This window comes from Notamacropus eugenii, chromosome 2 (assembly GCF_028372415.1).
Source record: "Notamacropus eugenii isolate mMacEug1 chromosome 2, mMacEug1.pri_v2, whole genome shotgun sequence".
Lineage (NCBI taxonomy): Eukaryota > Metazoa > Chordata > Mammalia > Diprotodontia > Macropodidae > Notamacropus > Notamacropus eugenii.
The window spans coordinates 297,424,348-297,450,555 of record NC_092873.1 but is presented as its reverse complement, the minus strand read 5'-3'; the positions used below and the strand labels follow the sequence as shown (position 1 = coordinate 297,450,555).

Below are 26,208 nucleotides of genomic sequence, written 5' to 3'. Positions count from 1 at the left end.
CTTATCCTAAGCCTTCTCTGCCCTTCTACACAAGCTCATTTTGCAGTTATCTATTCTATGCACATCTACAAATAAATCCTACCCTAATTTCCCTCCTAAATTATAATCTCACATCATCCACTAACTGTCTTTTGGACATCACAAACTGAATATTCCATAGTAATTTCAAATTCAACATGTTCAGGACAGAATTCGTTGACTTTGACACCACTTTCTTCTCCCAAATGTCAATTACTGTTAAGGGAATCATCATCTTTCCCAAGTTCAAAACCTTGGTGTTCTCAACTCCTCAGTCTCACTTGCACCACAGACCCATTTCACAGATCACACTCCAACTCATCCTCCACATGGATATAAGTGACTTCCCTAAAGTGTAGGACAAATCATGTCAACCCTGCTCAATAAACTCCACCGGCCCCTCTATCTCCAGGATCAAACAGGAAGTCCTGTTGGGATTTTAAAGCTCTTTATAACTTGGACTAGTGCTACCTTTCCCATCTTCTTATACTTCCCTGCACACAATCTAGGAGGTAGGCATAGTAACCTACTTCATGCTCCTAGCATATGACACTCCCTCTCCTGTCTTATTTCTTTTCTGGCCCTCTCCCATATCTAGAATATTCTCCCTCTTCCTTTCCACCTCATGATATTTCTGGTTTCTTTTATGTCTCAACTAAAAGGCCACATTCTGTAGACAATCTTTTTGGTCTGCTTCCAGTTGCCTGAGTCTCCCCTCTAAGATGATTCTTTATCTACCTTTAAGTCTTGTTTTCATGTTATCTTCCCCATTTGTCTGAAAGCTCCTTGAAGGCAGGTACCATTTCTGAGTTTTTGCCTTTTTTGTAATCAGCTGAGCACAGTGTTAGCCACATAGAAAGCAATTAATAAATTGCTTGTTGGTTGCTTAATTAAAAAAAAAATGAATAAAGTGAAACCTCAAAGAGAAGCCAAAATATGCTAAGCAAATATTGGAAAAATAAATCAGTGACAAAAGAAAAAATTCTAATGACTCCTCCGGGAACATGAAACAGCAAGAAATTCCAAAATAGTTCAAGAGAAATAATACTGAAATAAATTAGAAAGGAATTAAAGTTAGAAATACAAGCTCTCAATGCAGAATATAAAACTAATATCATCAGGCGAAAAAAATGGATCAATAATAGAAGAACCTCCCTAAAGACATGGAAGTTTTGATAAAAAAAAAAAAAGTTTTAGAAACTGGCACTCAAAATAGTAAGAGGGGCACAGAGTCAAAAACAGGATTACATTATCATAAGAATGGAGGCTGATCAAAGACAGAATGGTCAGAGCCCTGGATCTGAAACACAGGGCAATTTCTACCACAAGGTACTATAATTTTCTGATATTACTTCTCTCATGAATTAATCTTACTAAAGGATGCAAGGGAGTAAAGTGATAAGATTTTTACAAAGACACAAAAATACATTAAAACTCAACAGAAATCAAGAGTTTAAACCTGATACCATAAAAGCACAGCACCTACATTCATGAGGGATATAGGGATAACAAACAAGGAATATGGAAGTGTATAAATTATGAAAAAGAAAATGAAATTCAGAATGGACTGGAAGTGAAGAGAAATAATGAGGACAAAGTAAAGAAAAACTTCCTGGAAAATTACAATAAGAGAAAGCTATTTTTTAAAAAAAGTTGGGAGGAGTTGAAGGAAGCACCTTTCTTAACTAGATGAAGACTAAGAAGGGACCAGAGAAAGGGAATACAGCAAAGGAATATAAAAGAAAGGGAAGAAAACAAAAGCCTTTCATTTTAAATATGACAATTCAATAAAAAGACAGAATGGATAAGGAAACAAAACCTGACAATTTGTTACATACAAAAAAAAAAATCTAAAAAGTAGGCACATTGATGAAAATGAGATGCTAAAAAAAATTAAAAGGCAACAAAGTAAATCTTAAAAGGCAGGAGTTGCAATCATGATATCAGAGAAAAGAAAAACAGACAAAAAAGTTCTATTAGGCTTAATGACACTATAAACAAGGGAACCAATATCGGCTGCAAAGATACATTCACCAAATAGCATATAAAACCTCAATTTTTCTAAAAAACTAATTGTCAGCTATCTTCAATACCATCACCTCTACTCTTCTCCTACTCTTTCTCCTTCTCTTCCACCGCCAACACTAATAAGTGTCTACTTTTATATTATACTGTGCTAGATCAGTTACATTGCAATAATAATCACAGAATTCTAAGCTAGAAAGGACCTCCAAAAGTCAACTCATTTATACCTAGTCTCCATGAAAACTTCTATGCCAACCATCAAAAGTAAAAAAATTTTATTATATTATTAAAGATTTTCAGGAGTAGAGAAAACTAGGTTGGAATTTTCTAGTAATATAGTTCAGGATATAATTAAATTTTTCTTCCAACAAAACTGGCTATATTTCCATAGTAGTACTAGTATTAGGAGGAATAATAGATTTATGTACAGTTTTAAAGTTTGAAAAGTACTTTGTAGAAATGATCTCATTTGAGCTGCAAAAGAACCCTGTGAAGTACATACTATAGCTATTGCTATCCTTATTTGACTGGTGAGAAAACTTTTGTTCTGTTAAACAAAGCACAGAAAGTTTAACTTGCAGATGATCACAGAGTTAACGCATCAAAGCAGAATCTAAAAGCACATCTTTGTGATTCCTATGTTGCTATGCTCTGAGGCCCTCAAAGTAAGTCCTCTATGCAGACTTCATGGCTTTGCAAACAAAGAGATCTGGCCTTTAAGGTCTTTCTATATCAAAGCTAATTTGAAATTTTATTTTTAAAGTTATCTTTTATGATCATGCTGCTGGTGAATAAAACACCAAAAACTTAATCATGAGACTAAGTTAAAAGAAAACAGGAGTGTCTGCACTGTCACACACCTATGTCTTTAAATGCAGCTGCTATGTAGTCCTGCTCTGATTTTGGGTTTTTTTGGGCTTCTAATTCACGTTATATAGTGAGCATAATCAAAACAGTAAATTAGATTCAATGCACAACAAAGAATTTTGGCTTCAAAATGTTCAGATGTATACTCTGGCTGAGATTTTGCTAATGAACGACTCTGACTTTAAAATGGTAAAATTACAAATCAAGTCATACGGAATAACATCCACCAGAAATTACTACTCTTGTGTGAGGTTTTCTTTGTACATATACATTTTTTTTTTAGTTTCACAATTGATTATTACATAGTTTTTTAAGTGTAAACATCAAAATAAATAGTATGGCTTTTTTCCCAAAAAAAGAAAGATTTTAAAGGAACAGTTAGATTTCATAGCATAAAACAAATCATTTAAAAGATTTAAAAGATGACCGATAATAATCTCTTTTAAATCATGTTCTTCTTGAATTCAAAGGGCAACTAGCTAGGTGGGCAAAGTAGATAGAGCACTGGGCTTGGAATCAAGAACACTCATCTTCAAAAGTTCAAATCTGGCCTCAGATACTTACTAGCTGTGTGACTCTGGGAAAGTCACTTTAACCTTGTTTGCCTCACTTTCATCTACAAAATGAAATGGAGAAGGAAATGGCAAACCACTCCAATACCTCTGCCAAGAAAACCCCAAATGGAGTCAACGAAGTCAGAAAGCACACTAACACAACTACAAAACTAACTAAACTAACACAACAACAAAATACCTTACTTGTATAATGTTGTATGAAATCATTTAATCTCTATGGACCTTCATTTCCTCATCTATAAAATGAGGGGATTGCTCTAGATGACCCTTAAGGTCCCTTAGCTAAATCTATGTCCTGTAGTGAAGATGAAAGCAAGGATATGTTCTAGGGGGAAAAGATGTGAAATAATGAAAATTTTTAAAAGGGGTAACAACCTTCAACTTCACTCGTCAAAAGAAAGCATTCAAGTTCTAAACAGTGGCCTAAAGCTTCCCTTTTCTTTAATAAACTACATAGCTACATTACATTACAGGAAGCACTGTTTTCAGAATGTCACTTTCATTCTCATTTGGAAGAGGAAAGGTAGGTAGCACAGTACAGAAGGGGGAAATTCCTTTAGGTTCATAGAATGGACTAAAAGAACCACTAGAACTGGAAATGCATAAGGGAATAATGAGGAAAGCAGACATATTTTTGTGATCATGCAGAATGAGCCAGGTGAATAAGAGAGAGTTGTATAAATCAGACAAAATAGGACAGTAACCTGGGATTTAGTTAAAAATTTGAACTGACACACAAAAAAGGAAAGAAGATAACTGGAAGAAAGGAGGCAAGGTAGAGGTAAAGAAAATTCTTTAAAGACACAATATAAGAAATAAACATCCGTTCATATGAAGAGGAAAAAACTGAAGCTTCAGTTTAAAAAAGAAAATGAAAGAAAAAGTAGATTCATAGGATTTCCTATACTTAGAAAAAGAAGATAATGGTTTATTTAATTCTTCAGGCAAAGAATAACTGAAGAAAACATATTTTACCTTTTCAGATTCACCATTGCCCAGGGAATCCCAGTAGGTGTGTTAAAGGCAGGAAGGAGTTTCCCTGCCAACTGCACTGCTTTGTTCTTGAATACCTGAGACAAAAATATGAATAGTCATAAATTACACCTTCGATTAGTAGCTATAAACTGAATACTCAGAGTGCATATGACACTGAACTTAAGGGCACAGGAAAAAGATGAGACTCTTATATTGCTGAAAAGGTGGACATTAAGGACTATGGCGGTGTTAGGGGAAACTACTGATGTTGATGAAGAAAGTCACCTGAAGAGTTAAATACTGAAATTCAATTTATAGGAAGAAAGGAGATGGCCTGGTATTAGTGGTATTTGTATACTTTGATAGGCAAAAACTTAAAAGGAAAACAAATATTCTGTGTAAACAACTGTATGCCAGCTTCTTCCTTACAAAACTATTTCAACTCTGACATTAAAGTACTAAAAAGAAATTGAATATTGAAGACATGCACTAACGAACTTAGATTCGTGTAGAGTCATTTATTCTACCCATTTCTCACCACCAAAGCTCAACCAATTTCATGCAAAGGAGCCAGGAAGGTAACTCCTATTCTAAGAATGCCTAATAAGAATAAATTTATGAATAAATAAATATGAAAAATTCCATTGTCACATTCTCATTGCCAAACAAATAAATTGAGTAACCCATAACTAGGTTTTGGCCACAGTATTTAGACTGAAATATATAATGCCACACTGATCTAACCTTGGTTCAAATTCCTTTAAACTACTATTTCTCAACCTCTGCCCCTGAGAAACCTTGTGATGTCTACGATATGAACAAGATCTCCACGAGACCATATCAATGTTAATTCTATTTCCCCAAAAGAGGGGGAAGGTGAAGGAAGAGGGCACAAGAGAGAGGAAAAGAGAACCAGCCGGAAGAAGCCTGGTCTCTTGACAAAAAAGTATGTGGACCTGCCCTGGGGGAGTCCTGACCAGGAGAAAAGGAGGGAAGAGAGAAAAGGAAGACAGCTGAGGAACAGTGTTGAGCACTAGCGATTCTGGGCTACAGAAGGCAATTACTGGTGAGTAATGAAGTGGTCAGCTATGGAGAAAAAAGTACAGCATTGGGGAGTTCAGAGATTACAGAATAAGGGAAGAGTGTGATAATAACAGAACTGAAGGGATGGAGGAGAAAGGAAAGGAGAGAAAGGGCTTTTTCATTTAGTAGCTTCTCCCCTTAGGTACAATTTTGTTTGCTTCATGGAGAAGACAATGGCTTTTCTCTCTACTGTGAGACCTGCCTAACCTCGCTTTCCTCCCTCTTCCATCATTTCATCCTGCTCACCTATTTACCTGCCCAGGACTGCCAGACAAAAATGAGAAAACCTGGCAGAAAATAAGAATGGGCCCATCAGTCCCCTCCCTCTCCTCCTCATTCCTTATATGCCAGTCATGATTCCCCAAAGTAATCATGGATGAATTAGCATCTTTCTCCTATGTATACAAAGGGATACTTTAGAACACTGGCTAAGTTGTAAAGGATTTCCTTCCCATTAGCTTGTTAAAATTGCCTTTCCTCCTCCCTAAACTCAGTTATCCGGTCCATACTCTAGTTTCTAAACAAATAAAAACAAATCTGACAAAGCTGACTTGTTCTTTTATCCAGACATCCTCCTACCCAACTCAACATTCCTACTTCAAGAACTAAAGCAAAAAAAAAAGTTTGGAATACCCCACATTTATCCTATTCCAATGATCGCTGTTATTATTGTTGGTCCCTCATTGTCAGTGGGACAACGACATCACGGGGGATGTCTTGACTCATGGGTGAACTGGATTTATGAGAGCCAGAGCTGCACAAAGTCATCAGCCTCAAGCTCTCTTCCTGAGTCATTGAATTCCAGTAGCACAACACAAGTCAATAGGACTGGAAATGACCAGAAATCCACATCCCATTCCCACTATTATCCTGTTTATATTAATACGGTGATTACAAATTTTCATCATAGCCAATTATCTTTGGCAAACACTGATGAACTAAACAGATTGCCCAGGATAGGATTAGCGTACATCACAGAGGTTTAATAGACTAGGATAAAGATGAAACAAGAACACATCTTACAAAAAAAAAAATTAGACATTTAGAAGACAAATGTAAAAATGGACAAGAAACAAATGATTCACATCACTGTCCTGTTATGGAAAGTGAGAGACTATATAAAGGCAAATCTCCTTTTCCGTGCTGAGATTCCATAGTCCTATGTTTATAGCTTTCCTATTAAGGTTATCAGAATGGTAAACCATATTTAAATCAAGTTATACAGGGATACTTTTTTAAAGTTTACAAATTTCTGTTTTTTAGAAGAGATTTATTCAAATATAGGAATCACAGGAAAAATAAGAATGGAAATCTCAATTAACTATTTTTCATATACTCCACTTTTGGGGTCAGAAAAGTCACTTTCAAAAAGCTACTTTTCAAAGTTCAAGACTGTATAAATACTTGTATTTTGGTAGGCAAACTGAATGATGTTCTACATAGAGGAATCAGTGTGAGTCAGGGTGCTGATTCTTACCAAAAATCTAATGGGGACATTCTGTAATATACTCACAATTTTCTTACCTGGCATCATAGGATCACACACCTTTAGCTGGAAAACATCTTAAAAGTCATCATTTTGCAGATGAGGAAACTAAGGCTCAATGAGGTAATGATTTAAACAAGGTCACACAAATAATAAAGGGAAGAGCCAGGATTCAAACTTGGGTTCAGAGACTCCAAGAGTAAGAACTTAGAAATGATACACAAAGTTAATGTGCTATATGTGAATATTTTAAATTAATTAGCTTAACTCTGATGACAATGTACACCTCAGATGTATTTTAACTAGCTCCTACTCCAGATTCTAACTATGTGTGTACGTGTCTGTGAGTGTATGTACAAATACACACACATATACACACCCAGGGCAGGAAGAAAATGGACTAGGCTGGGAGCTGGGCCTGTGATCTCATCAGTATTCTCAGAAGCAACTTCCTCTACCAATGCAAATGAGCACTTTCATACATTATTCTTCTTCATGTTCTTCATTATGTTTTGGGCAAACTGGCATTTTCCATAAAACTGAACAGTAAATAGTCAGTACCCAGTCAGTCAACTACTATTTATAAAGTGCCTACCATGTGCCAGACACTGTGATAAGCACTGGGTATACAAAGAAAGGCAAAAGACATTCCCCGCTCTCAAGGAGCTCAGGCTAAAGGGAGAGACAAGATGCCAACAATTATGTATAAACAAGCAACAGATGGTAAAATTGGGGAATAGTTTCAGAACTGGGAAAGGCTTCTTAAAGAAAGGGGCACTCTAGATGAGACTTGAAGGAAGCCAGAAAATCTCAAAGGTAAAGATGAAGAAGAATGTTCTAATCATGAGGAAAAGCCAATGAAAATGCTTAGTCAGTAGATGGTATGTCTTCTTGGGGGATGTAAAAAAGCTGGGAAAGTAGGAGAAGCCAGAAGTATGAAGTCATTTAATCTCTATGGACCTTCATTTCCTCATCTGTAAAATAAGGGAACTGGTCTGGTCCCCTTTAATGTCCCTTAGCTGAATCTACATCCTATAGTGAAGATGAAAGCAAGAGGATGTTTAACAGAGGGAGTTTAAGACAAAAAGAGGATTTTACATTAATCCTAGAAGTAAACAGAGAGCACCTGAAGGTTCTTTAATAGGATGGTGACATGGTCAGACTTGCTCATCAATTTGACAGAGAGTGGAAGAAGGAATGGAGTAGGGAGAGACGAGGCCGAGTCTATCTGTTGAACTGTTGCAAGAGTCCAAATCTGTGGCAATGGGGGCCTGCATCACAGTAGTGCCACTGTCAGAGGAGAAAGGGGGAAATACACAAGTGATGTCATGAAGGTAGAATCAACAGGACTTGGCAACTGACTAGATATGGCATAGAAAAGTGAGAAGTTAAGAATGAAACACCAGTTGCAAGACTGGGTGACTGGGAAGATGGTAGTATTCTTCACAGTAATAGTAGCAGTAACAGAAGGAAGGAAATAATGAGTTCAGTTTTACACATGCCTAACTTAAGAGAGCGTACAGAACATCCACTTTAAAATGTCCATTAGACAATCTGAGACGCAAGGCTGGAGGTCACAAGAAGTTAGGGCAGGACAAAAATATCCAAGTTTTGTGCTTCACAGCTGACATGATGAAACCAAAATTCAGAGATTCATAGACACAGCTGCTCAGTCCCACACTCCTTGTAGAAAACTAATGCTTCCCTTTTCTCCATCAGTATTGACAGGAATCTGGTACTATGCTACTTTCTCAAAAATGTTCTGTGTTCTCAAAAACTAGCTTGGAAAACGCTGGGATAATTAGGCATTTTAAACAAATATTTTTTTCTTTCCTTTCAGTAAAACCTTTTGGGAAAGTTTTATAGAAACTATAAATGACTGGTATTAACTTTCTCATCACTGATAGAACTTGTTAATCCTCTAACAGAGGAAATGAAAAAGGGTGGTGTCTCTGAATGAGAGAATCTTAATGAGAAAGGAATTCAAAAATTGCTTATTCTAACCTATGCTCTCAAAATCACTGACTTTAAAAACATCAGCTACAAGTAGTCATCTAATTTACACTTGAAGATATCTATGTACTAAAGCCATCCCACTGCATACCAGGAGAATTCTAATTGTTAGGAAAATTGCCTTACATTGAAAAAAACAAAAAACAAAACCACAAACAAGCATCACAGGAGAGAGAGAGAGAGAGAGAGAGAGAGAGAGAGAGAGAGAGAGAGAGAGTGTGTGTGTGTGTGTGTAAAATTTAAATTAAACAAAATAAACTTTCTTACATCAAATCTCTTGTCTGCTTTTAATAGGGGTGAAGATGATGGTAAAGCTACAATTAATATGGCACTGTGTAAGGCATGAATGATCTTTACCTGGACTATTTCACATGACTTGAAACAACCCTGGGATGTAGATGCTATTATTATTCTGATTCTAAAGACAAGGAAAGTGAAGTTCAGGGGGAGCTTCATGTTATGATGAAATTTCAAAAGCATCATGGTAAAGAGTGCAGGATTTGAAGCTATAAGAACTGGGTTCAAATATGGTTTTGCCAGCTTTGTGTCACCAGCAATGAGGAAGTCACTGAATCCCTGAGCCTCAGTCTCATTATCTGTAAAATGAGGGAGCTGGAGTATCTGACCTCTAAAGTCTCTTTCAATTCTAAATAAATTCTACAATCTCAAGCTTCTTCAAATTCCAAGTTCAGTACCTTTTCCCCTATGTCACTGTTTTTATCACCTTCTATATCCATTACCATCTATGCCCTCTGGAATCAAAAACAGCAAATCTGAGATTTCTTCCATATGAGCATTCCTTCTTATACTTGAAGACGGCTATAGCATGTTTTAAGTCCTTGATTTTCTAGGTTAAATATCCCCAGATCCTTCAACAGAGCTCACTGAGGCACAGCTCTCCAGTACTCTTACCACCTGACCAGGCTCAGGTGCACCTACTCTAATCAGTCAGTGTGATTCCTAAATATGGCATCCAGTATTGAACACAATGTGTCAAATGTTGTCAGATCATGTCAGAATATAGTGAGACTACTGTCTCCCTCCCTGTCTCTGAACACAAAAGAAAAAAATATAAAAAAAAAGAATCCTCAATAAAACCCATGACCTCATATGCTGACACAGAAAAGCACAAAATATGAGTAACTAGAAAACTGAAATAAAGACCCTAGAAAGCAAATCTGAAGTCAAAGACATCACTAAGTTTTACTGGTATGAAGCTTGTAACTGAAAAATGGCTCAAGAATGGCACAATATTAGTATATAAGTATAGTATATAAGGTAGTATAGAAGGGACCGGATGTATGTGCTCGTCCTTCGCTGCCAAAGAAGACCATACCATCGGAGAAATAATGACATGCCTTGCACTTGACTTTGTTTTGAGTGAGGGAGGGCTGTGCAGGTCACCAACCTCACTTCTCCTCCAAAGTCATCTGAATCCACTGACCAGATATTCATCAGGATGACTGGAGATGACCCAGGATGAGGTAATTGGGGTTAAGCGATTTGCCCAAGGTCACACAGCTAGTGAGTGTCAAGTGTCTGAGGTGAAATTTGAACTCAGGTCCTCCTGACTCCTGCACTGGTGCTCTATCCACTGCACCACCTAGCTGCCCAAGGAACAGGATAAGAAACACAAGAAGGCATAATAGTATATTATGGAAGGTCTTGGTGGGTCTGTCTGTCTGTCTCTCCCTCCCTTCCTCCCTCCACACTCTCAGACTCGCTGTCCATAGATAATCTCCACATGTAGATATATCTGTCTAGAGTAATATCTATAGTTATTGATATTTAATTATTTCTCTATATACTGATTATATATCTAGTTCTAGATGATATATTAAAATCTCTACCAATACAGATATATTGATTTTTTTTTTTAGTCAAGAGGAGGCATGTGAGCAAATCTGGGAACCCTATGGAAAAGAATGATGGTCCTCATTTCAGTGAGAATCAAAGAATGTAGAAAGAGAAGAAACATTTTCATTAGACTTTATACATCATGAAGAAATAGAAAAAAATGGATGAAGAGTTAAGGAAACAGATCATGAACCTAGAATATGATATAAGAGATATGATACAGATATAAAATATCTGTATAAATCTCCCATATATGATAGGAGATTTCAATCTGCTGGGGCAGCCTGTTCTTTCTGCAAAACAGCAGGGCAGCTAATTAATTCTTGACTTACCTTTGAATAATATCCTTTCAAAAGTTGGAGGAATCGATGAGAGGAACTTCTATTCTGAAATCTCACCAAAGACAAACTGGTTGTTACAGTAGAAATGCCTGGAACTTTGGAGGGAAGTGAATGGAATGTGAGGAGAAGGAAGAAAATACAGAAACAGTGTAACAGGTACCCTACACTTAGGGAGAATATCTTTCAAAAGGTTCATAAAGATAGATAGAGAATCTTATTGCCTAAAATTGTACATGTTAAGTCAGCACAGAAAGAAAACTATCCTTAATAAATTTATTGGGGGGAGGGCAGAGCCAAGATGGTGGAGTAGAAAGACACACATATGCAAGCTCTCTCCACACAGCCCATAAAATACCTGCAGAGAGGGACTCAACAAATTTTGGAGCAGCAGAAGTGGAGAACAACAGAGTGGAGGAGATTTTCAGCCCAGGGTGACCTGAAAGACCCACGGGAAACGTCTGTTGCACCCTACAAGGAGCGGAGCCCAGCCCAGCCTTGGCCGCGGCTCTGGGAGGAGGACATCTCAGGGGTGGAATCTCTAGTCGCAGCAGGTTCACAGATCCCTCAACACACAGGTGCCAAAGGTCAGTGACGGGTTTTTTCAGTTGGCTGAGAAGGGAGAAGGGCCTTCCCATAGCTCCAGCCTCAGGCAGCAGCCACAGAGGCCACATCAGGCAGGGGGCAGCAGTTCCCATGGTAGCCCCTACAGCAGCCCGCATCCATTGTTGGATCGTAAAACCCCTGGAGGCATTGAGGAACTGAGTCTTACCTCAGCCCAGGTAGAGGCCCTGAGGGAGTTGATCTTTATTTCACACTGAATGGCAGCCCTGTCCCCACAGCTTATCTGAAAATCAGCCCCCAGTGCTGGCTTGGCTTAACTGGAGGCCAGGTGGCTGTGGGGAGGAAACTCTGCTAAGATTCTGGGCTCAAAAATCTCTCCCTGTTCCCAGACCAGTGTACACGCTTGATTGTACAACTTTGGAGGAACTGAGATCTTATAGATTCCCAGAGTATACCCTACTCTTGACAAAGGACCCAAAAGTCAAGTAACTGGTTGGGAAAATGCTCCAAAAAGGGAAAAAAAATAAGACTATAGAAGGTTACTTTTTTGGTGAACAGATATCTTCTCCCATCCTTTCTGATGAGAAAGAACAATGCTTACCATCAGGGAAACACATAAAAGTCAAGGCTTCTGTATCCCATGTCTCAGGCCATGGAAGAGGTCAAAAAGGATTCTGAAAATTAAGTAAGAGAGGTGGAGGAAAAACTGGGAAGGGAAATGAGAGAGATGGAAGAAAAGCATGAAAAGCAGGTGAACACCTTGCTAAAGGACACCCAAAAAAATGCTGAAGAAAATAACACCTTGAAAAATAGGCTAACTCAATTGGCAAAAGAGGTTCAAAAAGCCAATGAGGAGAAGAATGCTTTAAAAAGTAGAATTAGCCAAATGGAAAAGGAAGTTCAAAAGCTCACTGAAGATAACAGTTCTTTCTAAATTAGAATGGAACAGATGGAGGCTAATGACTTTATGAGAAACCAAGAAATCACAAAACAAAACCAAAAGAATGAAAAAATGGAAGATAATGTGAAATATCTCATTGGAAAAACAACTGTCCTGGAAAATAGACCCAGGAGAGACAATTTAAAAATTAGGGGACTACCTGAAAGCCATGATCAAAAAAAGAGCCTAGACATCATCTTCCATGAAATTATCAAGGAAAACTGCCCTGATATTGCAGAACCAGGGGGCAAAATAAATATTGAAAAAATCCACCAATCACCTCCTGAAAGAGATCCAAAAAGAGAAACTCCTAGGAACATTGTGGCCAAACTCCAGAGTTCCCAGGTCAAGGAGAAAATACTGCAAGCAGTAGGAAAGAAACAATTCAAGTATTGTGGAAATACAATCAGGATAACACAAGATCTAGCAGCTTCTACATTAAGGGATCTAAGGGTGTGGAATAGGATATTCCAGAAGTCAAAGGAACTTGGACTAAAACCAAGAATCACCTACCCAGCAAAACTGAGTATAATACTTCAGGGGAAAAATTGGTCTTTCAATGAAATAAAGGACTTTCAAGCATGCTTGATGAAAAGACCAGAGCTGAAAAGAAAATCTGACCTTCAAACACAAGAATCAAAAGAAGCATGAAAGGGTAAACAGCAAAGAGAAACTGTAAGGGACTTAGTAAAGTTGAACTATTTACATTCCTACATGGAAAGACAATATTTGTAACTCTTGAAACTTTTTTCAGTATCTAGGTAATTGGTGGGATTACACACATATACACACACACACACACACACACAGCACAGGGTGAATTGAATAGGATGGGATCATATCTTAAAAAAATGAAATTAAGTGGTGAGAGAGAAATATATGGGGAGGAGAAAGGGAGAAATGGAATGGGGCAAACTATCTCTCATAAAAGCGGCAAGTAAAAGACTTTTCAGTGGAGAGAAAAAGAGGGGAGGTGAGAGTAAAAACATGAAGCTTACTCTCATCACATTTGACTAAAGGAAAGAATAAAATGCACACTCATTTTGGTATGAAAATCTATCTTACAATACAGGAAAGTGGGGGAGAAGGGGATAAGCAGGGTGGGGGGATGATGGAAGGGAGGACAATGGGAGGAGGGAGCAATTAGAAGTCAACACTCTTGGGGAGGGACTGAGTCAAAAGAGAGAGCAGAAGAAATGGGGGGCAGATAGGACGGAGGGAAATATAGTTAGTCTTACACAAAACAACAATTATGAAAATCATTTGCAAAACTACACAGATATGGCCTATATTGAATTGCATGCCTTCCCAAAGAGGATGGGTAGGGAGCAAGGGAGGAAGACAAGTTGAAACTCAAAGTTTTAGGAACAACTGTTGAGTATTGTTCTTGCATACAACTAGGAAATGAGAAATACAGGTAATGAGGTATAGAAAGTTATCTTGCCCTACAGGACAAAAGAGAAGATGGGGATAAGGGAAGGGAGGGATGTTAGAAGGGAGGGCAGATTGGTGATAGGGGTAATTAGAATGCTCAGTGTTTTGGGGTAGGGGAGGGGAGAAATGGGGAGAAAATTTGGAACCCAAAACTTTGTGGAAATGAATGTTGAAAACTTAAATAAATAAATAAATTTGTTGGGGGTGGGCAAGAATGAATAATAATTTGAATAAAGAAAAGGTAGAGTTCTTTAAAAAGACCTAATATGGATGGCAAAAGAAACTCAACATAGAAATCAGATTTGAAAAGTCATGTATGAGCAATACATTAGTAAATATAGGTAACATAAAAACAAATGACAAATAAATATATCTTAATGACTGCACAGAACATGAAAGCAAAGTCAGACAACAGATACATGGAATGAATGGAAAAATGTGGTGTGGTCATGTAAAAACAGCCAAGAATGCTCAGAACAACCTGAAGCTGAAAAGAACTAAGAGTTTTAGGTTATTGTTTTTTTAAATGACTTGTGGGAAAGGGGAGGATCGAAAAAAGAATGAAGAGGCTCGGGAAGGGTGAAATGATTCAAGAAAATAAACATCGTACTACTGTCCAACTCTGATTTTACTTCTGCTTTCTCTGTCCGAATGGTTCTGGGCCTGCTGAGATGCTGATATCCAGCCACTAGGTCTTTTTTAGCAGAGGAGTGACATGGACACACCTATGTTTTAGGAACATCAGTCTGACAGATGTATGCATAGCCTGGAGAACCCAATTAGAAGTCACTACGATAGAATACGCTGGAGGTGATAAGGGCCATAATCACAGGCTGTGCAGGGAGAGAAGAGGAAAAGTGAAAATATATTTTGAAAGTAGAACTGACAAGACTTCACAACTACAAGGTTATGTGGAAGTGGGATGAGTCAAGGACAACTCCAAAGTTTATAAAATTGAATGACAAGAAGGACAGTGCTTGTTGTGGACAGAAATATCTAAGTTAAGAGTGAAATAATAAATTAAGTTTTGAACATACAGGCCATACAAAGATCTACAATGGACAATTAATGATGCATGACTACAGTTAAGAAACACTGAAACTCCAAACAGAGATATCGATGACTTCTACATAGAGTTCACAATTGAACCCATGGGAGCTGAGAGGGAGCTCCAAGTTAAAGATAGGCAAGGTATGTCTCAACTTTCAAAAAGGTGGAAAGAATGAAGCTTGCAAAATATAAACCGGTTAGCTTAAGTAGACACCTGGCAAAATCCTAAAGCATTATTGGATGGAAAACATTAGGAAGAAAAGCAACAATTACCAAGAACAATATGGTTCCTCAAGAGTAGGACACAGCAGAATAACCTCTCTTCCTTTTTGTGATAATATTATTAGATTTATCAGGTAAATGTTTGTAAGAGAGTTTACCTAGATTTTAGCAAAGCATTTGACAAAGTCTTTTATATCATTTGGGGAGACAGATAGAGTTATGGCCAAATGATGGTACAATCAGGTGAAATGAGATTGATTTGGAACGTGTTCCACAGAATGGGTTTGTCCACTGGACTTTCTCTTCAGATACAGCACACGCATCACTAATCCATTGTCCTCACAAGCAGGTAAGGCCATTTCTTTCTTTGAATTCACATCTGTTACTTGCTTTATTCTGGAGTGAGATGTGTATCTCACATTTCTCATAAGCTACCACAATTCTGCTTCACTCATAAATCCCAGCACCTTCTCTGATACAAGCGAGCACACCATGCTGGGCAGTCCAGTGCCAGCATCTCCTGTGTCTCACAATCAATTCCAAGGTTCTTCAGAGAGACCTTGTGTCTCTGTATCACTTCATCTGACCTCCATGTGAGCCTTGCCTTATGTGAGTTCTCTATAAAATAGACTTTTAAGCAAACTAATGTTTAGCATTTGAACAATGATTGGAGTTGGCACTCTCTGCAGCAGACTTCGAACGCTTGGCAAATCAGTTCAAGAGAGGATCTCAGAAAACTATGATGACAGTTTTTCAGTTTATGGAAAATTGCAAAGCTCCTTTAGGACCCCAAACTTCTCCAAGAAACAAAGGCTCCTATTTTCAATATCAACTGATATGGCTAAGAATACATTTATTAAGTATTATAATTAACAAGTAATATTTGGATTCACAAAATCAACTTCATAAAAAGGTAGAGGCATGGCTAGAAATGAGATCTAAATCTTTTATTGAGGGGACGTGAATCAAGAAGTGGAAAGGTAGCTGTAGAATAAACTGGAGTTAACTATGATAAGAAATTGGAGGGAGCAAATGAAATCAGGAATAAGACAAAGCAGAATAAAAATCTTTACTGGGATGGTTTGGCTAAATGGCTTGTCTGAGATATGTCAGGTCCTGGTCATTTAAGCAGGAATTAGCAGGTCAATAATGACAGATTGGAAGGAACAAGTTGTACCAATTAAGACTTTCTTGAAGGTTGCAATCATTGAATAGGGTCTGGTTCCTTTAATAAATGGTTACTGGGGGATATCTTTAATATCCACTTTCCAAACAGGAAAACTGAGGCAGACAGTGACATAGCTAGTAAGTGGCTAGAGCAGGATTTGAACTGCAGTCTTCTGTCTGCAAGTCTAGAGCTCTACCCACAATGCTAATTAGCTATTGATTTTAAGGGAACAATTCTGATATTTCAGGCTCTGTAGAGTAGTGCCAATTTCTTTTCTACAAGCAGCTTTTATAAGCTTAATGTCTGCTAAATAAATATTAACTAAGCATCTACTATGTGCCAAGCATAGTGCTAAGCACTGAGTCCCTGCCCTTGAGAAACCTCCAACTGAACATGGAAGAAAACACAAAAGGGGGAGGACCCCCTAACCCCCATGGGCCAGAGAATAATGAGTCCAATATCACAAGTCCACATGAGAAGTGTACCTCACAAGTATTAAGATGAGGGAGCATGGATAGATAAGAGTCACAAGTCACATCTTATGGTGATAAACTGAAGGAACTAGGGTTGTTTAGTCTATAGCAGAGAAAACTGAGTGGGACCATGGAAACATGATGATTGTCTTCTAATATTTGAAGGTTGTACAGAAGATAAATTAAACTTCTTCCATTTGACTCCAAGAGGAAGAACTAAGAACTGCAAAGAGGATAATCTAGGCCTGATATCAGGAAAAAGTTCTTAACAATTTGAGCTATGCGAAAGTAGAATGGCTACCTGACAGGTGGTGGGTTCCCCTTCCTTAAAGATCTTCATAAGCAGGTTGGACAGCTACTTATCAGATATGTTCTATTAACATTCACCATTCTCACACTAAAGTTTTTGAACAATCATCTTCTCCATTTGCTGCCATGAATCATGAATTAACTCAGTATAGGGGATTTAAAAATTATCAACTGACACCACTGGAATGCTTGCTCTCATCACAGATTAAAAGTAAACACACATATATAAGATAGTAAGATGAAAAGGGAACAAGATGGAAGTGTCTCATTCAACAACCTAGACCACGGGATCTTAGAGTTAGAAAGGGCTTTAGAGGTAATCTAAGCAAATTCCCATTTCACGGATGACTAAACTGAATGCTAACAGGAATTGTCAGTTTACAAATTACAATATTATTTTTGTGATATTCTAGAAGATTCCCATCTCCTCCATAGGTATCGTAAGAGATGAATTGAATTCGTGTTTCCACAGAAAATATGCAATCTGTAATACCAGTGATAATCATTTAATATCATTTTTGAATCCTCAATAAGGGCCAGAGCCTGAACCGATCAACAAGAAGAGTCTGGACCTAATAGCTTCTTTGTTCTTTGTTCCCTGAGCAAACTCAGAGAATACCTTCCTATGTCAACAAGGCCAGATGGGGCTGACGTAAGATAACTTTTGGGTTAAGATAATCCAAAAAACTATCTTGAATAAAGGAACTTTCCACATCTTAATATTTTGTGGACAAATACTGTTATGGCATGTTAATGGGAAAGAAAACACAGATACCCTGGGTCATAATTTCAATTGACACTTTGTCAATTCTCTTATCATTGTATTTACCTCCTACTCAATGAAGATATCACTTAGCCAGTTTGCCTCTTTTACCAAACCTTCAGGTCAACGCCAGAAAGATTGTACATCAATTAAGGGAATTCCTTTAAAAGAATTTTTGTCATTCTATAAAGAAAATGATGAATGTGTAGTGTATATCCACATGGGATGAGGTTTCGTGAACCCTGGAATTCTGGCCAATGACAGGCAGGAAGGAAATTCGAATTGAAAGCAGGGCATTTGTCTGAAAAAAGTTCCGTAGTCCATTAGGAACTACCCATTCATTCATTCAGGAATGAATGTAAAAATTAATAAAATCTTTCCTGACTTCACAACGGATGTTGTCCTTTTAAAGTGAATATGTGTCTAACATGAATCATGAAATTCTCAGAAAGAAATCAATTTTACTTTATAATCTACAAAATAACTTTACCAGAGGGACAGGAAATGTGATTCAACAAAGAATCCTGGATTTATAGTCAGAAGGACCTCAGAGTTCAAATCTTGGCTTTCCTATTTACTACCTTTGTGAGCCCACAAAAGTTATTTTACCCCTCTGGGCCTCAGTATCTCATCTGTAAAATTAAGGCGCTGGAAGAAATAATCTCTAAGGTCCCTTCTGGGCAGCAAGGTGGTGCAGTGGGTAGAGACCCACACCTGGGATCAGGAAGATGCATCTTCCTGAGTTCAAATCTGGCCTCAGACACTTACTAGACTAGGTGGTCCTGGAAAAGGATCAACTTAACCCTGTTTGCCTCAGTTTCCTCATCCATAAAATGAAGAAGGAAACAGCAAACTATTCTAATATCTTTGCCAAGAAAACCCCAAATGCGGTCAGGAAGAGTTGGACACAACTCTTGTATAACAAGATCCCTTCTAGCTCTAAATCTATCATCCAACAAGTATCTAGTAATCACGTACAGAACAAAAGGCTGGAAATCATTGTATATAAACATTGCGGAATTAAAGAATAAAAAAATTTGCTTCACACTTACCCCCAACCATGAGTACTTTATTCTATTAAACAGTAAATATGGAGTCAACAGTATTATAAAGTCAACAAAACTTTCTGAAATGAGTACACTCTTAGAAGCTTTTATCAACTGGTCTCAGGAGCCATATTTCTATATACTATCTAGATCTTTTTTTTTAAATTCATCTTAAGCTTTTTTAACACTTTGTCTTAAAAAACAAAGTACTTCCTCTTTAATCTATCCTTAGGTTAGTTGGAGGAAGAGGCAATTTTTGAGTCTGGAATCAGGAATTCAGATCTTATGTCTGGTCCAGGAATGCTGCTGATTGATAATCATTTCTTTAAGGTGCCATTTATCTGAAAGAATACCCTAACATTAACAGTTATCTTCTAAAACAGCAAAGAAGGAGTGCAACTTTTTAAGAGTCTTTTGGCTCCTTGCAAGTGCAAGAATCATCAGGCCCTTCAAGTTCTAAATCTTGAAAGTGAGGAAAGTCACAGTCAGAAATCATGACAGCTGTCCAGATAGGTACCAAGCATAATATTCAATCAAAATCAAATGTCATGTAACATTACTCAGCATAAAAAAGGACCACTACCCTAATAATGGCCCTCCCACAAATCCCCTCATTCCAACTATCATTAAGTGCAGCCAGATTAAATTTGCTCAACTGTGAAAGATGAAGAGGCTGGATAAGATCTCCTGGAAGAGGGTTCTCTTCCAGCTCTAACTCCTATGATCTGGGGAATCCTGTGAAACAATCTTATGGCACAGAAGAAAAATATCACTCAGTTGCTGTTATTTTTCATGCTGTTATTATACTCTAGATCAAGGGTTCTTAATCTTTTTGCGTGATACAGACCACTTTGGCCATCTGGTGAAGCCTTGGACCCCTTCTCAAAATCATACTTTTAAATGCATTTAAGTTAAACAGTATTGCAAAGGAAAGCAATTATATTGAAAAAGTCATCAATAAAATTCTTAAAATCACAAGTTCATGGACTCTAGGTTAAGAATCCCTGCTCCAATTGAAAGGAAAGAAACAAAATCTCACTTAAGTATCTGCAAGCTAAACCAGACCTTAATTACCCTGAGAAGAAGTTGCCCAAAGTAAGAAGCAGCCTCCCAATCTGAATTCAACTGTCTTTCAGATTAATTCCACAATGTCACAGACATACATAGAAAAGTGGGACCCACCATGAATTTTCCTCTTTCTAAAGACATATATACATACACACATGTACGTGTGTGTGCGCGCGCGGTGGGATGGGAAAATGTCCAATCTGTAACAAAGATAACTTCAGCAAAGCTCCAACCCAATAACCATTTATTTAAGGGACCAGACCCCATTTAATGAACAGAACCTCAGATTTTCTTCAAAGTGAAAAGCCTCCTTTCTCCAGGACATTAGTTTTACCAAGTTTGATACCCAGATAATACAAATGAGGCAAAGTAAAATTCAGGATTTCACTGGCTGACAGGCCCACATTCTGACCTTTTGAGAGGGCCAAGGGCTGGTAAGACAGTCATGATGACAAAACACCTACATGGTTGTAGGACAGATGTGGCAAGTCATAATCACTGGACACATAAAGTCCTCTTCTCATGTTGGGCAATAGAGAGACAGTAAGGGGGGAGGCTTTCCATATCATCAAATCATCTCCAACACACAGGGCTTCCACAGCATAGAAGTTCTTCATTTAGCTTCCCATGATTAAGCACGTGAACTTATAACTTGTAGTTTAAAGTTTTACGGTCTAATACAAGAAAGGATCTATCTAACCTTATTTAATTATCCCTAAATGTAAGATGTATAAGTATAACAGAAATAATCACTACTCCAATAAATCCTGAACTGATTGGAATAAAATAGGGATTAATCATTTGGCATTCCCCCTCTTTGATCCAAAGACTCATCTTTCTATGGATCATCACAATCTAGAGGCATAGATCGCAGTCCTCTATGGGCAACACAAATACCAGAGGGGGGCACAGTCCTCTACTGAGGGATGAGAATGATCCTTTGGGGTTATTAAATAATCTATTCCCAATGTATATTTAATTGTATATTTAATCTTCAGTAGAGGTTCAGATGTCTCAGGTCTTCTTGTGGTCCCTTGGAGCAACTTCTCATGAAATGGCTCTCAGTTGGTACTGGCCCTAAAGGGGCTTCTTCCTCCAGATTTTCTTCTCAGGCTCCAAGAGCGTGTAGAAAGACTTACTACAAACTCAATATAAAATAGAGCTATAAGAAGAATCATCGCATTATAATTTATCTGGAACTTCAGATTATCCAAACTGTTATACCATGAAAGCCTAAATTGAAAAATGAGTCTTGTTCTTTCTTAAAATTAACAGAGAGATGCTTCAAAATAATTCCACCTTCTTCACAATCAATGCAGTTTTGCATGTAAAATTCTTAATCCATCTAAGTTTGAAAATTGCATCACAGCTCTCACTTAATCATATTTCTCACCAATTCCCCCCATTATGCTGATATTATTATCATATTAATGTAACAAAAGGGTGTTGTAGTATGATCTCCTAATGCAGTCCTCTGGCCCTCTGGAAATCTCTCCTATTAGGCATTCTGCAATGGGTGAGGTTTCAGAGCAGCTTCTAGAGGATTTGTCTCTCAGGTTTGGGTCATTTGCAGCAAACCCCTTCTCAGTTATTGGCCAAGTAAGCTTAATGGATCTTAATACAATTCAAGTTTCCTTTGCCAATAAATAGGTCAGGTAGTGAAGGCTAACTCAAACCTTATAGGTTCTAATAAGAGCATCGAATTAGAGACCTCTAAGCTAGAGAATTTTACATGTTAGCAAATTTAAAGAACAACATTAGAAAATTCTTTACACATGTATAATTATCTAATCCTGTCATGAAAAATAAGTTTTCTATAAAACAAAAATTCATTCTAGGACGAGGATAAGAATCCATCTCTGCCCCACCCTCCCACCTGGCCAAAAGGATGAGACTCTGCTAAAGAAGTAATAACAGAAGACTTTTAAAAGAAAATGGCCGCTAATATAAAAACGAATTTGAAAGTTGCCAAATTAACTTCAACTGTAACAAAAGGTTCTGGAATGAGATGTACAAATACATTGAGTTATAAGTTGTTAAATAATAAAACATTTTCAGTTACTGATCATATTCAAAATGAATAACCCTGAGTAAAACTGACTCTTTAAGGCAAAACAAGATAGATCATACATCCCTCTTCTTTTAAGACAACTAAACTACAACTGATTTCCACAAAACGCACTCATCAGAGATCCACACCAAACTTCCTTGCAAGGTTAAGGAGGCAGAGGAACCTAATCCTAACAACAGAGGAGATAGTTATGCAGCAAACACTGAACACACACATACATCAATGGTGCCTGAAGTACTTCTAGCTCTCTAAAATAAAGGACTTACCTCAACTACCAGTGAAAGTTCTCTGCTGTTTGGCTAGTCAATGGCAAAGCTGTAAAAGTACTGGACTGGGAGTCAGGTGGTTTGTATCTAGTACAGTAGAAAGACTGATGAATATGGAATCAGAGGACCTGAGTTCAAATGTTGTCTCTGCCACTATATGATCTGGGGCAATCTGTCCCAGCTATCTTGTTATCCACTCAGTCAAAGATCAACTTCTTCCACCTAAACGGAATACTAGAAAAATGCCCCAAATCCCTGGGAAAGTTAAATCTACTCACTTTTCAAACTATGGCCCAAGCTCTATTGACGGGTGAATAAATATGTACAAACTCAACCTTCTCACTTTCTATAGCAGGGACTAGATGAAACTATGCTTCTCATCTCACAACTGTCTACCACCCACCATCTTACCCTTTGTCCAGGTCATTTAGCACATAATTCTTGTTCTTATATTTACTTCTTATTCTTTGGCGGGCTCAATAATCAAATCTATACCACTATACTACAACTGTTTCTAGAAAGGGCATGTGAACAGATTTCTTTGTGTAACTCCCAAGACCATCCCCCACCCCACTCCTCCCTTGGTTCTCATTCCAACATATATGCCATTTCCCCTTTCGGAAGGCAAGCTTTGTATTCCTGGCTTTAGCATAGTTCCTGTCATAGAAAAGTCCTGAATAAATGCTTCTTTTACTCATTCATTCATTTGATCAATGATTTAACCTCCATGGACCTCATTTTGCTCATCCATGAAAAGGAATGACTTCTTAAGTCCCTTTGAGGCCTAAACTTTTATGATCCTATAATCCTTAATCTGACATTTTTTTAAAAGTCAAGTCAAAGGACTTTCAGCCTCAGTTTTTTTCATTTATAAAAATGGAAGATAGTAGAATATGAATGATGTTTCTCTCCAGGGGAGTGAAATCAGGGGGACAAGACTGTGACAAATACCTGAACAAAACACACAATTTCAATGTATTAGATGTTATTCTATGGGGAAAGAGCTTTCTTTTAAAAAATTTTCCTTCTTTACACTGACTCAATAAGAGTAGTTACTTTAATCAGTAAAACAAGCATTCTTCCTGCAAAGAATCAGATTTTGAATAAAGTGAGTCTGTTAGCATCCAATATATAAATTTTACTTTTACAAATTAGATACCAATATACATTTAAATTGCTTCAATCTAAAATGTACATTTTCTCAATAACTCTGCAAGTCTTTTTAATGTTAAACTCATTTACACCCCAAGCCTAAGCAGCCAATTCATTTACTTCTTACCAAGCTTTAAAAGATCAAATAAAGGGAAAACTACATCCCTGGTTTGAACAAGGCTGGATCAATCACTCTATCCCAATATCTAGTCTTATCTAATTCAGTGCTCTTTTCTAGAAATACTAGTCCAATAATTCTAAAATACCCTTTTTTTCTAAAGTAGCTCATTTTTTCATTACTTCAATCTTTTTTTCAGATTAAAGAATCACAGAAATTTGGAGCTGCAGAGCACTTCAGGGTCTACCTACTCGAACCCATTCATATCTAAAGAATTCTGACTACAGCACAGAGGATAGGTGGCCAACTACTTAGGCCTCTGCCTTAAAACCTACAATGAAGTGGAGCCAGTACTCTTTATTTCAATCATCCCACTTATGGAAGAGTTCTCAATGTGAAGGGGTCTCTCTCGACATCCAGCTTTAACTGGTCTCTCTACAGCTTCTCCCTGGTATTCCCGCTTCTGACCTCAGGGGTCAACCTGCAAAAATCTAACCTCTCTTCAATGGAACAGTCCTTCAGATACTTGAAGACAGCTGTCATGTGCCCCCTGGGGCTCTGAAGGGGTGTATTAAGTCAATTTAAAAGCAGATACGTTGTGTACAAAATTGTAGAAAAACAGTTGTTGTTGTTGTTGGCGGGGGGGGAGGGGCTGTTGGAGAGCAAGTTATATAAAGGAAATATGGAAGGAAGATATTTTTACTGCAATGGTTCTGGTAGAGAATTGGGCTCTTAACCTATTTATTTCTTCAAATCAATACCTTTCTGTAGATGGTCTGACAGTAAAGATCAGCTAAACATAACCAACGTTAGTAAATACTTGAGACTTTTAGGTTGAAGAGATTCTTTTTACAACAATAAGATCTTACTGAGGATCCTCTTGCACTAAGGCAATAGTGTATATTAGTGTTCTAGTGAAGGGTTCTTTTTTTATTATTATCTGTGACCAGGGTATTAAATATGCCAAGGTACCATTTCTCTATTTTATCTGACAGATTTCAGAGTGCATTTATCCACAGAAATTATGCTGTTATCTTATCCAGGAAGGGATGCCACTTTGATAGCTATTATAAAAATGAGAAGAGACAATCATGTAAAAGAAATGCCTTCTATTTAGGACAAGGATCAGTAAACAGAATAAGTCATTCAAGTTTTTTATCCTGTGAATATTTAATATAAATAGTCTTGTTCTGGAAGAAAATGATAAAGCTCGCATTTATGGTATAAATACATCAAAAACAAACAAGAACATTTTGTTAGGGTGGTATATAGCCCTCATTTACTTTCCTGCCCTACAAGGTATAACTGCTATAAAGTCTTCCTCAGTCTTAATACATAATTTGCTTCCCTTAAAAAATTAGCAATTTATCATGGTATAAATTAGAATTTGTATAAGCTTGTGCAAGACAGGAGAATTAGTTTCCAATTCAATTCTAGAATCATGTCATTCAAGTAATTCTGGAGGTTCTTGTATGCTTTTAGGACCTCACTATTTGCTCTCCAAAGCCAGAAACTATTCATAGCTTCTGATACAAAATACCAAGAGGAAAAGTAAACATACTTTGAATTTTCATTTTAAAAGAAATGAAGAAAGTTTATCTAGCTCTTAATATCTCACCATGTAGTTCACTTTACTAAGAGATCTTCTCTAGTGTCCAAGCCCCATGATTTCACTGATCCACACAGAGCTACTACACAAATAAACTCCTACCAAGTGCAAATCAGCAAGTAACCAGAATATTCTACCTGAAAAGAGTGGCCTGGGATGATGAGCTTAAGTGGTTCCTAGGACTGCAAAGTCACCATACCTCGTCAATCCAAGGTAACCTGACCCAATACTATCTAATCTACTATCTCACAATGTCTCTCAATTATGTCAATTATATTGTTAAAAAATAATGAGTGTATCTCAAAGCAAATCATTCCAATCCCCTGGGCAAGTCTGAAAGGCCAACGGTAGGAATGGTGCTCCTGTCACTGCTGTGCACAGTGTTAAAGTGCTACTTTTACTCATGTCACTAATACTTCAATCATTTGATACGAATCTAACACAAAAGAGCCAGTGCCTAGAAACCTTTTCACAATCCCTTCACAATAAATGTTTTGTAAACGAACCGGTGAAGCACGTGCCATAAGCACCCTTTCCTGGTATCTTAAATAAATTTTGACACTTAAGGTCAAATAACTTCCTACTTTTAAAAAGGCCTGATAATGCCTGGTACAGTGCTTGCACTTAATAAATAGTGAGCTGAATTTCTTAGAAATTCTGAATAAAATATTTTTAGGTTAAAAACACTGTTGTTCAGTTGTGTCTAACACTCCATGAA

General features: G+C 37.4%; 1 protein-coding gene across 1 annotated transcript in view; it reads right to left on the bottom strand.

Annotated features, from left to right (window-relative positions):
* MAN1A2 (mannosidase alpha class 1A member 2) overlaps nt 1-26,208 on the bottom strand; it is a 219,124-nt gene that overhangs the window by 76,024 nt on the left and 116,892 nt on the right. Inside the window, exon 6 of the mRNA XM_072644497.1 lies at nt 4,461-4,555. Coding sequence (XP_072500598.1) covers nt 4,461-4,555 — 95 coding nt within the window. The remainder of the gene's footprint in view (nt 1-4,460; nt 4,556-26,208) is intronic.